General features: G+C 39.3%; 1 protein-coding gene across 5 annotated transcripts in view; it reads left to right on the top strand.

Annotated features, from left to right (window-relative positions):
* Positions 1 to 15,256, top strand: part of REPS2 (RALBP1 associated Eps domain containing 2) — a 238,727-nt gene that overhangs the window by 76,804 nt on the left and 146,667 nt on the right. For 3 of the 5 annotated variants that reach the window (XM_081564695.1, XM_081564694.1, XM_081564697.1), the window contains 3 exons: positions 221 to 369; positions 3,171 to 3,294; positions 11,461 to 11,558. In XM_081564695.1, the coding sequence (XP_081420821.1) occupies positions 221 to 369; positions 3,171 to 3,294; positions 11,461 to 11,558 (371 nt within the window). Of the gene's footprint in view, positions 1 to 220; positions 370 to 3,167; positions 3,295 to 11,460; positions 11,559 to 15,256 lie in introns of all 5 variants that reach the window. The other 2 variants (XM_081564693.1, XM_081564696.1) reach the window with 1 other exon arrangement.

Genomic DNA, 15,256 nt, shown 5'->3' with positions numbered 1-15,256 from the left:
AGCATTTAAAAATGTTGAGCCAAGATACCTTGCTAAACTGTAGCATTTTTCTATCATGACATTATTATAGGAGTCTTCATTGTGTTGAAATCAGATTTAATCTATATTTAGTGCTCTGGAATTTTTCCTCAAAAGTGACTCATCTTTTGGCCATTGAGTTCCCCTTTTTGCAGTTTTCAAATAAAGTCTCACTTGAGCTTCTTTGATTCTGCTCCTAAAGAACTGCCACTGCCTCGCTTTATGATGTCAAAGACCGATGCTGAAATCCGGTTTGGGAACACAGCTGAGCTGCATGGAACTAAAGCTCAGATTCCATATTTAATCACAGAAAAAAATACCTTCAAAAGAATCGACGATGAGGATAAACAGGTAAATAGTCTGATCAGGCATGTCTGTTTGCTTCTGACCATGAACCCTCACAGAGCAGTGCCTCATAGCTGCTGTCAAACTTCCAGTTCCTTGAATTGCACCATCTGGGATACAATTATAGGCTTGGAGTGTGCCTATAAAGTTTCCTTGTAGCAAGAAGAAGAGGCTGATGCATAGCAATTACCATGAGCCATCTATGGGCCATTTAGAGCCTACTTTAATGTAGAATTGTGTCTCAAGTAAGGCTACTGCTTTAACACACTTATTTGATTTATCTAACCACCATTTCCAAATGGGTTCTTTGAAATGTAACTTCTAGGAGTTTTTAATAAGTGCTTTCTTCCAAAAAATCTGATTTCTCTGGTTAAATGTGGTTGGAGAACGCTGTTTCATGCCTTGTTCTTGGGGGAAAGGCTAAATACTCGGTCTTAGACATTCGTGGTGTACATTAGCACAGTAAAGGCCCTAACAAGTCCTGCAATAAAGAGACCTGGAGGTTGGCATGTACTAAACTTCTTTCACTAGGGAATCCCTTCTTGGGGAGCATGTTTGGAGGGCCATCTTGGGAAATGCTGCCTTTACATGTACAGCAGGTCAGGAACAAGAATAGGGTGGAGAGGCTTTTAAAATTAGACCACTAATTGCAATAGTCAGATAGTGATGAGTAGAGAGAAAAGTGTAAAATTCCAGATGAGTGAGTCTGTCAGTAAGAGGTAAAATAGACTTACACATTAGTGAGCACTCAGGACATCAAGGTACTTGCAATGAAGATACTGAATTATGCAGAAAAGTCAAATCATATTCAACCTAGTATCTTCTATATGGAAAAGAAATTTGTCATGTTTTAGAAAGACCAATAAAAATGTTTTTCAAATGCAATGACTATTAAAGGATTAAGTTGGAAAACTAATGTATATGGTTCACCCTAATAATGCTGGATATTTGAAGTATTGTTGCAGAAGTTTCATATAGCATATTCTGTTGTATAACGCCTAATTCTCATACATTTTAAATTAGTTCTTCAGCGATTTATATAAAAAGGAGTATAGGCATACCTTGGAGACAGTGCAGGTTCAGTTTCAGACCACTGCAGAAGTCACATGAGTGTTTGGTTTCCAAGTGCTTACAAAAGTTAGATTTATACTATCCTGTAGTCTACTAAGTGTGCAATAGCATTGTGGCTAAAAAACCATAATGTATATATCATATTTAAAAAAATGCTTTATTGCTAAAAACTGCTAACTTACCATCTTAGCAAGTAGTAGTAACTTTAAACCTCACTGATTACACATTGCCATAAAAATACGATAATAATGAAAATGTTTGAAATATTGTTAAGAATTGTCAAAATGTGACACAGAGACATGAAGTGAGCAAATGCTATTGGAAAAGCAGTTCTGGTAGACTTGCTTGATGCAGGGTGGCCATAAACTTTGTTTTTTTTTTTAAAGTAATAGCCGTGAAGCGCAATGAAACGAGGTATGTCAATATCAGCATCTTCAGCCAGTACTCTTTGGCATGTTTTCCCACCAGCGTTTGGAGAGGAATGAGGGCCCACTATCCCAGGATGATTGATGCCCTGGGAACTTTTCAGGCCCATCCCCTGGCTGTGTCATTGAGGACACATCCTTTCACTTCAGTCTGGATTTATGCTAGGCCCACCCAGTCTGTGGTTGTGAACTTATAATTCAGAGCAAATATTCTTTTCTTTTACTTGAAAAAGAGTACTTGATTGGTATCTCAGATTGAATTACTATTATTGTTATTTTGACTAAGAACACCTATATAGTCTCTATGCTGATAAAAAGTACGGTTTCCTTGTTACCAGTCTATTGCTGCTGCTGCTGCTGCTAAGTCGCTTCAGTCGTGTCCGACTCTGTGCGACCCCATAGACGGCAGCCCACCAGGCTCCGTCGTCCCTGGGATTCTCCAGGCAAGAATACTGGAGTGGGTTGCCATTTCCTTCTCCAGTGCATGAAAGGGAAAAGTGAAAGTGAATTCGCTCAGTCGTGTCCGACTCTTAGCGACCCCATGGACTGTAGCCTACCAGGCTCCTCCGTCCATGGGATTTTCCAGGCAAGAGTACTGGAGTGGGGTGCCATTGCCTTCTCCGACCAGTCTATTAGTAGCATTAAAAAAAACAGGAAACTCAGTAGCGGAGTAATAGTAAAAAGCCAAGTAATAATAGCTTGTCTCGCCTGCAGTCCTACATACAGTTCACATTTGAATTGAGATTTGTACTTTATTAAGGTACCATCCTAGTGTTTAGGAGTAGGCTAGTTGGAGTTTACCCATAATGAATTGTTTTGGAATTTCTCAGTATAAAAAAAGTTTACATTTTACTTTGGCTAGTCAGCTCCAAAAATATTTAGCATTACCATTTAAAATATTTAAATAAAAAATATCCACATTGTTGGAAGACTTGATAAATGTAGATCTAGGAAATAAGAGCCTTTATTAATGAATGAAAATTGAATCTATTCACAAAGATATCAAAATTGTGGAGTATGAATGCTATTTCATGTGATCAGTTGTCTTCTGTTTTCCCAAGGAAAATATTATTGGAGTAACTGGAAGTGTGTCAGGCTTGTTTTAGTAATTTAGGTAACTGAGTTCTGGCGAGACTTTTGAATCCTCAGACAGTGCTTTTTAACCAAGCTGCGTTTTTGAGAAAACATCTGCATTTGTTAAAGCAGTCAGCTTACTGGCAGTAGAGTTGCATTATACTTCATAACTGCAGCTCAGAGCACCAGGCTCCTTGAGTGATTCCCTCTGAACTCTGCTCTGGTTCTTTGAAGCAGGAAACGAAGTCTCCCTCGATGTCACCTCTTGCCTCCCCTCCTTCTTCCCCGCCTCATTACCAGAGGGTGCCCTTGAGCCATGGCTACAGCAAACTGCGGAGCAGCACGGAGCAGATGCTTTCAGGTAAGAGGCCAGCTATCCCAGGCAGTATCTTAGAGACACTTTCCTCTATCAGTCAGCAATGCGACCAGTTTCTGAGTCTCCTGACTTATCTCTGGCTCTGTAAACCGGACTCAATTTAATTTTACACTCTCAAGCAAGGTTTAAAAAAATATAAAATGAAATCTATATTAGTAATGCCTTGTTTTCTGTCCTACAAACTCATCTTTAGACTTGTAGATAATGATTTAGATGATTTAATCCTTCATTTACAAATTTCATTACATAGGAACATAGCACATGAAGAATTTGTATTGTTTTGGAATTCTTATTCCTTTCTGCATATGTACAAAACATATTTATATGATACCTGCTCTCATGAAACTACTTAAAAAATAGAATTCTGCGGAAGAGTTGATTCAGCCTTTAAAGACTGAGCACATAAGTGAAAATATTTAGCTCTTGTGCTTGAGCATAAGAATAATAAGAGAAATGCCAGGGGAACCATTGTGTTGAGGTGTGTGAAGTACCTAATTGTGGCCTTGCTTGCTTGCTCACAATTGTGGTACGTTGGCTATGTTAGTGGTAAAATACGTTAGTTGGTTCTGAGAATGACTTGTACAGTTGGCTGCCTAGGCTGCAATGCTTAAAGCTCCACAAATTCACTGCAGCATCTTGTCCTTGTGGAGTTCAGGCTCTTAGCTGAAGGTATGACCTTTAAAGGTATTCTAGAATTGGATATCTGTAACCCCCCACTCTTTTTATTCTGTGAGCTGTAACTGAAAATGACCCAGTTTCTGCAGGTTTTTGCTGCACTGAAAATAGTGATGACTTCTAGAGGGACACAGATAAAAGTGTGCTAGACTAAACTAAAGAGAGGCTATAATCTTGCTGAAAGAAGCAGGTATGGCATGATGAGAAAATCTTTTTTTCTTTAATTTTTCTTTATTTATTTTTGGCTGCGCTGGGTCTTTGTTGCTTTGCACAGACTTTCTCTAGTTGCAGCAAGCGGGGACTACTCTTTGTCATGGTACTTGGACTTCACATTGTGGTGGCTTCTCTTGTTGTGGAGTACAGGGTCTAGCATGTGAGCTTCAGTAGTTGTGACTCATGGGCTTAGTTGCCTTGTGGCATGTGGAATCTTCCTGAACCAAGAATGAAACACATACCCCTGCATTAGCAGGCAGATTCCTATCCACTGCATCACCAGGGAAGTCCTCGGAAAATCTTTTGATTGGAATCAGAAGATGAGGGTTTATGTGACTAGCTGTGTGACCTTGGGTAAGCTACTTACTACTCTGAACTATGATTTTCCTCTCTTCTTTTGAAACAGAGTAATAGTATCCTATAGGGATGTTGTGAGGATAAGCGAGTACATGAGTATAAGGGAACAGGAATGAAAAATCACTCCCCTGGAACTTGAGTGTGCCATTGGTGTCTGAAATGAAATGGGATTGAGAATTCTTCATTTTCCTCTTATAGTCTCTCCTGCTGAATTTCCCTGTTTTTAGAAGTGGATTTTTTTTCTTAATTTCATCTAGTTTTGGAAGTTGGAGTCCTATGCCTAGCATGGTGCCTAGTTTTTGGTTGTTAATTCAAAGGTGAGTCATTTTTGTTCTACTGAGTCACCAGGTTCTACCCTGTCTTTTTTTGGTTGCTATTGCTTAAAAAACCTGTCTGTACCAGCTTTCTCTCCTTCATACTCCATTTTCCCCTCATTCCATTCAAATTGGGCTTTCATTCCCCTAGTGTCAAGGAAACAACCTGCTTCTCTTCTTTGTTGTTGACTTTTAGCAGCTTGAATCAAAGTTGTCCATGCTTTCATTCTTTCTTAGCCTTTTTAGAAACAGTGAGGTGAAATTTACATGTGATAAAGTGCACATGTTTAAAATCTTCAATTTTAGTTTTAACAGCTGGATATACCCGTGTATCTACCACTTTCATCATGGATGAAATATTTTCTTACCATGTGATCCAGCAGTTCTACTGCTGAGTATATATCTGAAAAAATAAAGGCACAAATTTGAAAAACTACATGCACCCCAGTGTTCTGAGCAGTATTACTTACAATAGCCAAGATACAGAAGCAACCTAAGTGTCTATCAACAGATGAATGAAGAAAGAAGATACATGTACATACATATAGACAATGGAATATTGAGTCATAAAAAAGAATGAAATTTTACCATTTGTAACAACATGGATGGATCTAAAGGGTATTATCCTTAGTGAAATAAGGCGGAGCAAGAGAAATGCTATCACTTATATGTAGAATCCAGGAAGATTCCATATGCCGTGGAGGAACTAAACCCAGGTACCACAACTATTGAGCCCAAGCTCTAGAGCCTGCACACCACAGCTACTGAGCCTGAGCACTGCAATGGAGAGAGTAGTCCACGCAAAAGCAATGAAGACCCAGTGCAGCCAAAAAAAAATGGTTCATTTAAGAGGTACAAACTACTATGTATAAAATACATAAGCTGCAAGGATATATTATGCAGCACAGGGAGATATAGCAATTATTTTAAAATAACTTTAAATGCAATATAATCTGTAAAAATACCGTAATCACTATGCTAAAAGTATATTGTAAATCAACTGTATACTTCAATAAAAAGTCTGCCTGACATTAAAACCAATATTTCCGCCACCTCAGAGATGCACCTTTCCAGTCACTTTCTCTGTGCTCCCTGCCTCCCCCATGCAAACATAGTTCTGATTTTTTATCACCATAGATTAGTTTTGCTTCTTCCAGAAACTCATATAAATGGAATCATAGTGAATGACTGTACTCTTGGGTGTCTTTTCCTCAGCACAGTGGTTGAGTTTCTTCATGTTACCTGTCTCAGCAGTTTGTTCCTGTTAATATATTACTCAGTGTTGTTCCACTGTATGAATGTATCATGGAGTGATGGTCCATTCTTCTGTTGATGAATATTTAGGTTATTTCCAGCATTTGGCTGATATGAATCAGGATGCTGTGAATACTTGTGTATGAGTCTTTTTGTGACATATGTCATTTCAGTGGCACCTGGGAGTGGAGCTGATGCACCTTAGGGTAGGTATGAGAAACTGCTAAAGAGTTTGACCAAGTGACTGCATACTCCCATAGGCAATGTATAAGAGTTCAGCGTTCCTTGCCAGTAGTTGGTACTCTGGTTTCTTTCTTCATTGTTTTTAATCTTAGCTCTTCTGTTACATGTGAAGTGACATTTTCTTGTGGGCACTCTTATTCTTGAAACATTGTTTTTTAAGTTTCTGTTACCCCTTCCTGGTTTTTCTCCTATATCATGATCCCTAAACTTGAATTTATGCATTTTCAGAAATGAGTTTTGCTGCTAGGGCAATTTTCTAGGAATACATTTTTCTAGGGTTGTTTCTCTGTCCAAGATTCTGCCATGATTTTCGGCTAATGGAGCATATGTGTACGTTTTAAGTCAGGCTCAGCATCTTTGGACAGTCTGTGATTCAGAGACCCTCTTCTGCCTCTCTCCTGGGTTCCTGCTCATCTCCTTTGCTGGATGTAGCTATAGCTGATGCTCACTAGATAAGACTTAAGTGCCATGCATTGTTCCCAAGTTCTTTGTGTGCACTGTTTACTACTTACCACAACCCTCAGAGGCAGAAGTTGCTATCTGTATTTTTAAAAATAATGTTTAAATCACAGTAATACTTCTTCCCACTCAACCTGTTTCCGGTTTCCAGAGTCAACTACCTTTCTTTCTTTTTTTTAAAAAATTTTTATTTTTTAAAGTACAGTTGATTTACAGTGTTTCAGTTTTCAGCAAAGTGATATATGTATGTGTGTGTGTGTGTGTGTGTCCTTTTTCAGATTCTTTTCCATTATAGGTTATTACAAGATATTGAATATAGTTCCTTGTGCTATACAGTAGGTCCTTGTTTATCTATTTTGTATTTAGTAGTATGTATATATTATTGTTTCTTTTGTTGTATAAAAACTTCTGAGTTTAATTAGGTCCCATTTTTTAAAAATAAGGCCTTTTTAAAAAAATTGTTTCTTGTCTTCATTGGGTCTTAATTGCAGCATGCATGTGGGACCTAGTTCCCTGACCAGGGATTGAACCTGGCCCCCCTGCACTGGGAGCCAGAGTCCTAGCCACTGGACCTCCAGGGAAGTCCCTGGTCTTATTTTAAAATTTGTCTTTTTGTTTCTGCTACTGTAGGAGATGGACCCAAAAAAATATTGCTGTGATTTATGTTACAGTGTCCTGCCTGTATTTTCCCCTGAAAGTTTTATAGTATCTGGTCTTAAAGTTTGGCCTTGAATTTATTTTGAGTTTTTTTGCATATGGTATTAGAGAATATTATAATTTTGTAATTTTGTATTGTAATATTGTATATTGAATATTGTAATATTATAATTTCATTCTTTTACATGTAGCTATCTACTTTCCCCAGGATCACTTATTGAAGAGACTGTCTTGTCTTCATTGTATATTCTTGCCTCCTTTGTTGTAGATTAATTGACCATAAGTGCATGGGTTTATTTCTGGACTCTCTATCCTGTTCCATTGATCTGTGTGTCTGTTTTTGTGCCAGTAACATACTGTTTTGATGACTGTAGCTTTGTAGTATAGTCTGAAGTGAGGAAGTTGATTCCACCAGCTCCATTCTAATTTTCTCATTATTGTTTTTGGCTGTTTGGGATCTTTTTTGTTTTCATACAAATTTAATTTTTTTTGTTCTAGTTCTATGAAAAATCCATTGGTAATATGATAGGGGTTACATTCAATTTCTAGATTGCCTTGAGTAGTATGGTCATTTTAACAGCATTGATTTTTCCAGTGTAAGAACATGGTATATATTTCCTTTTATATCATCTTCGGTTTCTTTCGTTACTGTCTTATAGTTTTCTGAGTACAGGTCTTTTGCTTCCTTAGGTAGGTTTATTCCTAGGTATTTTATTGTTTTCTGATGTGATGGTGAGAGGGGTTGTTTCCTTAATTTCTCTTTCTGATACTTCATTGTTAGTGTATAGACATGCAGCAGATTTCTGCATATTAGTTTTGAATCCTGCTACTTTACCAAATTAATTGATGTGTTCTAATAGTTGTCTGGTGCCATCTTTAGAATTTTCTGTATGTAATATCACATCATCTGCAAACAATGGCAGTTTTACTTCTTCCTTTCCAATTTGGATTCCTTTTATTTCTTTTTCTTATCTGATTGCTATGCCCAGGACTTCCAAAAGTACATTGAGTGAAAGTGGTGAGAGTGGACATCCTTGTCTTGTTCCTGATCTTAGATGAAATGCTTTCAGCTTTTTACCATTAAGTTTGATGTTAGCTGTGCGTTTGTCATATATGGGCTTTGCTATGCTAAGGTATATTTCTTCTATGCAGAGGTAACTACTTTTGACTCTTTAAACCTGCTTCTTCTGCTGTCTAAAGTCTTATCTTAACATCAGTGTCTGTTCTACTTTTTCTTATGCATCTTATTCTTACGTATCAGTTCTAGGTATCTTCTCACTTAAGAGCATGGGCTATGATGTCAGTCTCCTGGGCCTAAAGGTAGACTTGGTAGGCCTACATTTCTCATTTCTTTCCATTTCCAGCCTGTATGACTATGGGTACTTTGCTTTTCTGAGCCTCAATTTCCCTTATCTGTTAAATGAAATAAAGTCTGCCTTAGAATTTTGCTCTGTAGATTAAATGAGTAATATTATATAAATGTCTATTCCTAGCACAATTCCTAGCACATTGTAGGTGCTAAGATGTCCCCTTGTATTTTCTTTTGTGTTTCTAGAATATGGTACTCATTATGTTTTTGAAGCTCAAGTATTCTGGATAGTCACCTTCTAGATATCATTCATTGGGTGACTGCAGATAGAGAGTCTTTATTGGGCTGTTAGTTGCGATCTCTGTTCTAGTTTGACACTGAATCTCAGAGTGATGAAATCTTTAAGGTTCATTTTATAATCTTCCCCTTGGAGAAAGGTGGTACTTCTAGTTCCTTGTTCAGCCTCTTATAAGGGGATCTAAGAATTATTTGTTTTGCATTGAGTTGCATGTTTCAGGTTTTATTTGGGAGGGAGAAGAGTAGAGACAATGAGTAGTACCTATCTTTTACCTCCTGAGTTCAGTTTCATTTGAGGAATGAGACAGGAGTCAGACCGATAGTGGCCTGAATATCAGCTCTGGTACCAACTGATAGGAGCATGTGTCTAAGATTTGTGACCAGAAGGCTTTAGATACTCATCTTTCCAGTCACAGGCAGGTGTGGCCAACCCAGGCTTCCCACAGGAGTATGAAGAGAAAATCTGCCATTGAGGCCAGGACTCTCGAAAAATGACCCACCATGTGGCTCAGTGTTCATTTAAGCCTTATTGATAAGAAACGTCTGTCTCTTCCAAGGGAAGGAAGGCCATTCATTGTTGGTGAGGAATTGGAGCCATGGGCCAGTCAGCCTCCCTCTACATGTGTTCTTCCTCAGCAGTAGAAGTTCCCTCCCTCTAAGGGGAGGCAGAGACATGTGGGATCAGCTTCCCAGGGAAAGCTTGTTACCATTGGTATCCCAGCCATAGTACAGTTTGCTGTGGTTCAGAACTTTTGGTAGGAGTTAAATTTGATGATCCTTCAAAGTGGAATGATCTTAAAACTCCTTCTTCGAAGACACCACCTGCCTACCATCTGAGACTTATTTTTTAAGATTTGGACTGTGAGTTCTCTATGTATGTTTCTTTTGCAGGTTTTATGTTTTTCATCTATTCTTAGCAGCATCAGAAAAACCACTTCATATTTTTCCAGGCAGTGATTTTGATGTTTTAATGTAATTTGATGTTATAATATTGTGTTAATAATAATTGTATAATAATGTATTCCATTTCCTTGGAGGAAATACAAAGAGCAGATGTGAGCCCAAGAGTGGTTTGTTGTTGTTGATGTGCTGTTGTTATACCTTCTTTATTTTAAAAATTTCAAACTCTGCTAAAGGTGATGCCACAACAGGCTACTCTTCTGTCTCTACCTAATTTTATGTATAAGGAAGCTATAGAAAGAAAGCATTTTACTTATGTATATACTTCCAAAAACCTGAACTGTTAACCTACAGAGATCAGAAATGGTTTTATCTTGAGTGATAATTTCCCCTTTCTGTTGGAGCCGAATACTGCCTGGTTACGTTTAACTGTTTTTGTATCATATTGGCAAAGTTGTTATTAAGTGTTCTGGAAATAAAAGGAATGAAAAATTGCATTCATTTTTGTGACTTAAAAACTTTTCTTAAAGGTAGCAAAATTATTTTTAGTTTGGTTATTGAATGATAAAGTAATAAATATAAAATGCATTTATTCCTTTTTGTATTTTTCTCTATTTGGTTTTACATTCTTTCCATAAGGAAGACAAGATAGTGGCATTTATTTTTCAAAAATAAGCAAAATGATAATGTTGATTCTTAATGTTCAAAATTCATACTCACTTTCTTGCTTCTTGGTAGTGTGGATGATGAGTGGAAGCATTCTAAATAGCAGGGTATATATATAGAATTTACCTTATATTTAGAAGTTGAACACTTAAAACATGGCAGTTTTCTAACTACTCTCATTATTTTCTATCCCAGTTTAGGTTTACACCATTCCACCTTTCCAATTTATTGCTAATCTTAACCTGATGTAAATATCTCCCGGCTTTATTATGATTTGGTTGACTATCTTTAGATGGTTCAGTTAAATTGTACCCAGAGGCACCAAGGTTTGTTGTCTTAAGTGAAAGAAAGTGAAAGTGAAAGTCACTCAGTTGTGTCTGACTCTTTGCGACCCCATGGACTTAGTCCATGGAATTCTCCAGGCCAGAATACTGGAGTGGGTAGCCTTTCCCTTCTCCAGGGGATCTTGCCAACCCAGGAATCGAACCCAGGTCTCCCACATTGCAGGCGGATTCTTTACCAGCTGAGCCACAAGGGAAGCCCAAGAATACTGGAATGGGTAGCCTATCCCTTCTTCTGCAGATATTCCTGACCCAGGAATCGAACCAGGGTCTCCTGCGTCACAGGCAGGTTCTTTACCTACTGAGCTATGAGGGAAGCCCTTGTTTGTCTTAGGTGACCCTTTGTGTATAAACTAATTACTAATTCTTCCCTGAAGAGCAGACACTATAGCAGTTTGAATGTGAATTCATGCATTTTGGGTGGAATCTTTGTGAACCATGCTGACTTTCCCTCCTGCCATTTCAGCTCCTTATGAAACTAGACAGCTCCTTGTCCAGCCTGAGGGACCCTCATCGGGAGGCCCAGGAGCCAAACCCCCCCGGCATCAGGCTTCCCTTATCCGGGTAAGTGATGCCTCTGTCGGGTTATGCCAGTTGGAGACTTAGGGGGTGTGACTTTTTGAAGCCTCCTCCCCCCTTTTAAGGAGGATATAAAGCTATCCCCTAATGCCGATATTGTATTTCATGTTCTGTTGCTTGTATATTTTCTAAATCTTTTTACTCTGTCTGTTTCTTCCCTTCTCTGTGTCTCTAGACTACTCTGGCCTGGTTTTTGATTTTTGGTCTAAAATGCCCTTCCACCTTCATCTGCTTAATCATTAGGCACCTCCTTCAGGAGGCCTTTACTTTGTCTAAAACAGACTATTTTTATCTCTGCCTTATTCTACTATTATGTATTCAGTGCATACTTTGCTACCAGCTTTGGAAGGTAGAGGTGATTCTCCTGTATTTTCTGTCAGTGCCTGCTGCTGCTGCTAAGTCGCTTCAGTCGTGTCCAACTCTGTGCGACCCCGTAGACGGCAGCCCACCAGGCTCCCCCGTCCTTGGGATTCTCCAGGCAAGAACACTGGAGTGGGTTGCCATTTCCTTCTCCAATGCATGAAAGTGGAAAGTGAAAGTGAAATCGCTCAGTCGTGTCCGACTGGTAGCGACCCCATGGACTGCGGCCCACCAGGCTCCCCAGTCCATGGGATTCTCCAGGCAGGAATACCGGAGTGGGGTGCCATTGCCTTAGTCCACTGCTATTTGGAGAACAGTTGGCAGTAACTACAGTTTCCTATTTGTAGTTGATACAAAAGAAATATGGTAGAAGCACAAGTGATATCTCAAGTTTCTCCTTGTTGCACTACAACTTAGAAAATTTTGCTTTCCTTTCTCCATTGTTTCCTTTGGATAAAGAGCTGTTTTTTCACCCCATGTCTGCAACTGTTATGTTGTGTAGTACTTCTGAGTCCTATGCTGGTGGAGTCACATTCCCCAAAAAACGTGAGTGCGCCAGTGTGAGAGAAACCGTGGGAAAACTGAGTTGGCTGTTTGACTCTATAAAGACAGGAAGAAGTAGGGTGGTTTGTATAACATTTCAGTTGTCCAACTGAGGAAGAAACATCATTTAGCAGGGAGATCTCCTCACAATAGAGGGTAATCTTAGATAGTCCCATAATGAAGTGGGCTGGTATTCTTGAAGAGAATAAACAAGGCTAAGGGAGGTTGAGGTGTCCACTTTATAGCCTCTGGAGATCGGGCTCTATGGTAAGCATGATACAGAATTTCTGAGGTAGAACTCTGGTGTACAAAGAATTTCCTTAAAGATGGTAGATAATTCAGCTTTATGCTGTGTATTTGTGTGTAATGCTTCCTCCAACTATCATATCCAACTACAGATGAGGTAACTGTGACTGAGAGAGGTCAGGTCATGGGTCTAAAGTTTCATTTATAACTAGTAAGTGGCAGAGCCAGAATTTGAACCAGGCTTGCCCAGTGTCAAGACTTGTTCTTTGAAATACTTCACTATATTCATTAGGGTGCCATGTTACAAGGAGACTAGGTTCTAGAGTTGCTGTATAAATAAACATTGGGTATAGTAAAAAATATTCCTGAAAATCCCTTATTGGTACCACATTGGGGAGCCAAGATGCCATTCTCTCCTAAGTCCAGTAGAGCTAGTTTTACACCTAAGTTGGAACAGACAGTTGTTTCTTCAGCTGAGCACCCAGGTGGAGTAGTTGGCTGCATTTAGAGGTCCTGTGGTACAGAAATAAATGTTTTTAAACGTGAGAACCACACCCACTGTGGAGTGATAGTTACATTAAGAAAGGTATCAGAGGGACTGGGTTTCATCTAAAAAAATTCTGCAAGGTGTGGCTGTCCTTGTTTCTGCAGAGTCTAGTGCTGATTCTAGCGCTGTGGAGACCACATCCTGAACTGTTAGAATGATGGTCAGAGAAGCAGTAAATCCTGAACTTCGCTATGGTCAGATGGGGCTCACCAGGCCCTTTCTGTGTAGCCACCTGGCAGGCGATAGCCTTGGGCTCTCATTTAGATTGGTGTCCCAGGCCTTCTCTTCTAATCTCTAGGCCCATTTTTCTGCTGATAAACATGCTTCCTGAGCACTTTAAAAAACTTGTTGTTGTTCAGTTTCTAAGTCATGTCTGAATCTTTGTGACCTTATAAACTGCAGCGTGCCAGACTTCCCTGTCCTTCACTGTCTCCCAAAGTTTGCTCAGACTCATGTCCATTGAGTCAATGATACCATCCAACCATATTTTCCTCTGTCTCCCCCTTCTCCTCCTGCCCTCAATCTTTCCAAGCATCAGAGTTGTTTCCAGTGAGTTGGCTCTGTGCTGTTTCCAGTGAGTTGGCTCTATGCATCAGGTGGCCAAAGTATTGGAGCTTCAGCACCAGTCCTTCCAATGAATGTTCAGGACTTATTTCCTTCAGCATTGACTGGTTTGATCTTGCTGTCCAAGGGACTCTCAAGAGTCTTCTCTAGCACCACAGTTTGAAAGCATCAATTCTTTGGTGCGTAGCCTTCTTTATGGTCCAACTCTCACATCCATACATGATTACTGGAAAAACCATAGCTTTGACTATATGGACCTTTGTCAGCAAAGTGATATCTCTGCTTTTTAATACACTGTATAGGTTTGTCATAGATTTCCTTCTAAGCATCTTTTAATTTCATGGCTGCAGTCACTGTCTGCAGTGATTTTGGAGCCCAGGAAAATAAAATCTGCCACGGTTTCCATTGTTTCCCCATCTGTTTGCCATGAAGTAATGAGACTGAATGCCATGATCTTCGTTTTTTGAATGTTGAATTTTAAGCCAGCTTTTTCACTTTCCTCTTTTACCTTCATCAAGAGGCTCTTTAGTTCCTCTTCGCTGTCTGTCATTAGGGTGGTGTCATCTGCATAGTTGAGGTTGTTGATATTTCTCCCAGCAATCTTGATTCCAGCTTGTGATTCATCCAGACTAGCATTTCCCATGATGTACTCTGCATATACATTAAATAAGCAGGGTGATAATATACAGCCTTGATGTACTCCTTTAACAATTTGGAACCAGTCTGTTGTTCCATGTCCGGATCTAACTGTTGCATCTTTACCTGCATACAGATTTCTCAGGAGGCAGGTCAGGAGGTCTGGCATTCCCATCTCTGTAAGAATTTTGCAGTTTGTTGTGATCCACACAGTCAAAGGCTTTAGCGTAGTCAATGAAGCAGAAGTAGATGTTTTTCTGAAATTCTCTTGCTTTTTCTATGCTCCATTGGATGTTGGCAATTTGATCTTTGATTCCTCTGCCTTTTCTAAATCCAGCTTTTACATCTGGAAGTCCTTGGTTCACGTACTGTTAAAGCCTAGCTTGAAGGATTTTGAGCATTACCTTGCTAGCATGGGAGATGACTGCAATTGTATGGTAGTTTTAATATTCTTTGCCATTGCCCTTCTTTGGGATTGGAATGAAAACTGACGTTTTCCAGTCCTGTGGCCACTGCTCAGTTTTCCAAATTAGATGACATATTGAGTGCAGCACTTTCACAGCATCATCTTTTAGGATTTGAAATAGCTCAGCTGGAATTCCATCACCTGCACTAGCTTTGTTCGTAGTGATGCTTCCTAAGGCCCACTTGACTTCACATTCCAGGATGTCTGGCTCTAGGTGAGTGATCACACCATTGTGGTTATCTGGATCATTAAGACCTTTTTTGTACAGTTCTTCTGTGTATTCTTGCCACCTATTCTTAATCTCTTGTGCTTCTGTTAGGT

This window comes from Giraffa tippelskirchi, chromosome X (genome assembly GCF_054371585.1).
Source record: "Giraffa tippelskirchi isolate mGirTip1 chromosome X, T2T-mGirTip1v1.2.pri, whole genome shotgun sequence".
In the NCBI taxonomy this organism is placed as follows: domain Eukaryota; kingdom Metazoa; phylum Chordata; class Mammalia; order Artiodactyla; family Giraffidae; genus Giraffa; species Giraffa tippelskirchi.
The sequence above is the reverse complement of the archived record's forward strand: the minus strand, read 5'-3'. Positions and strand labels throughout refer to the sequence as shown.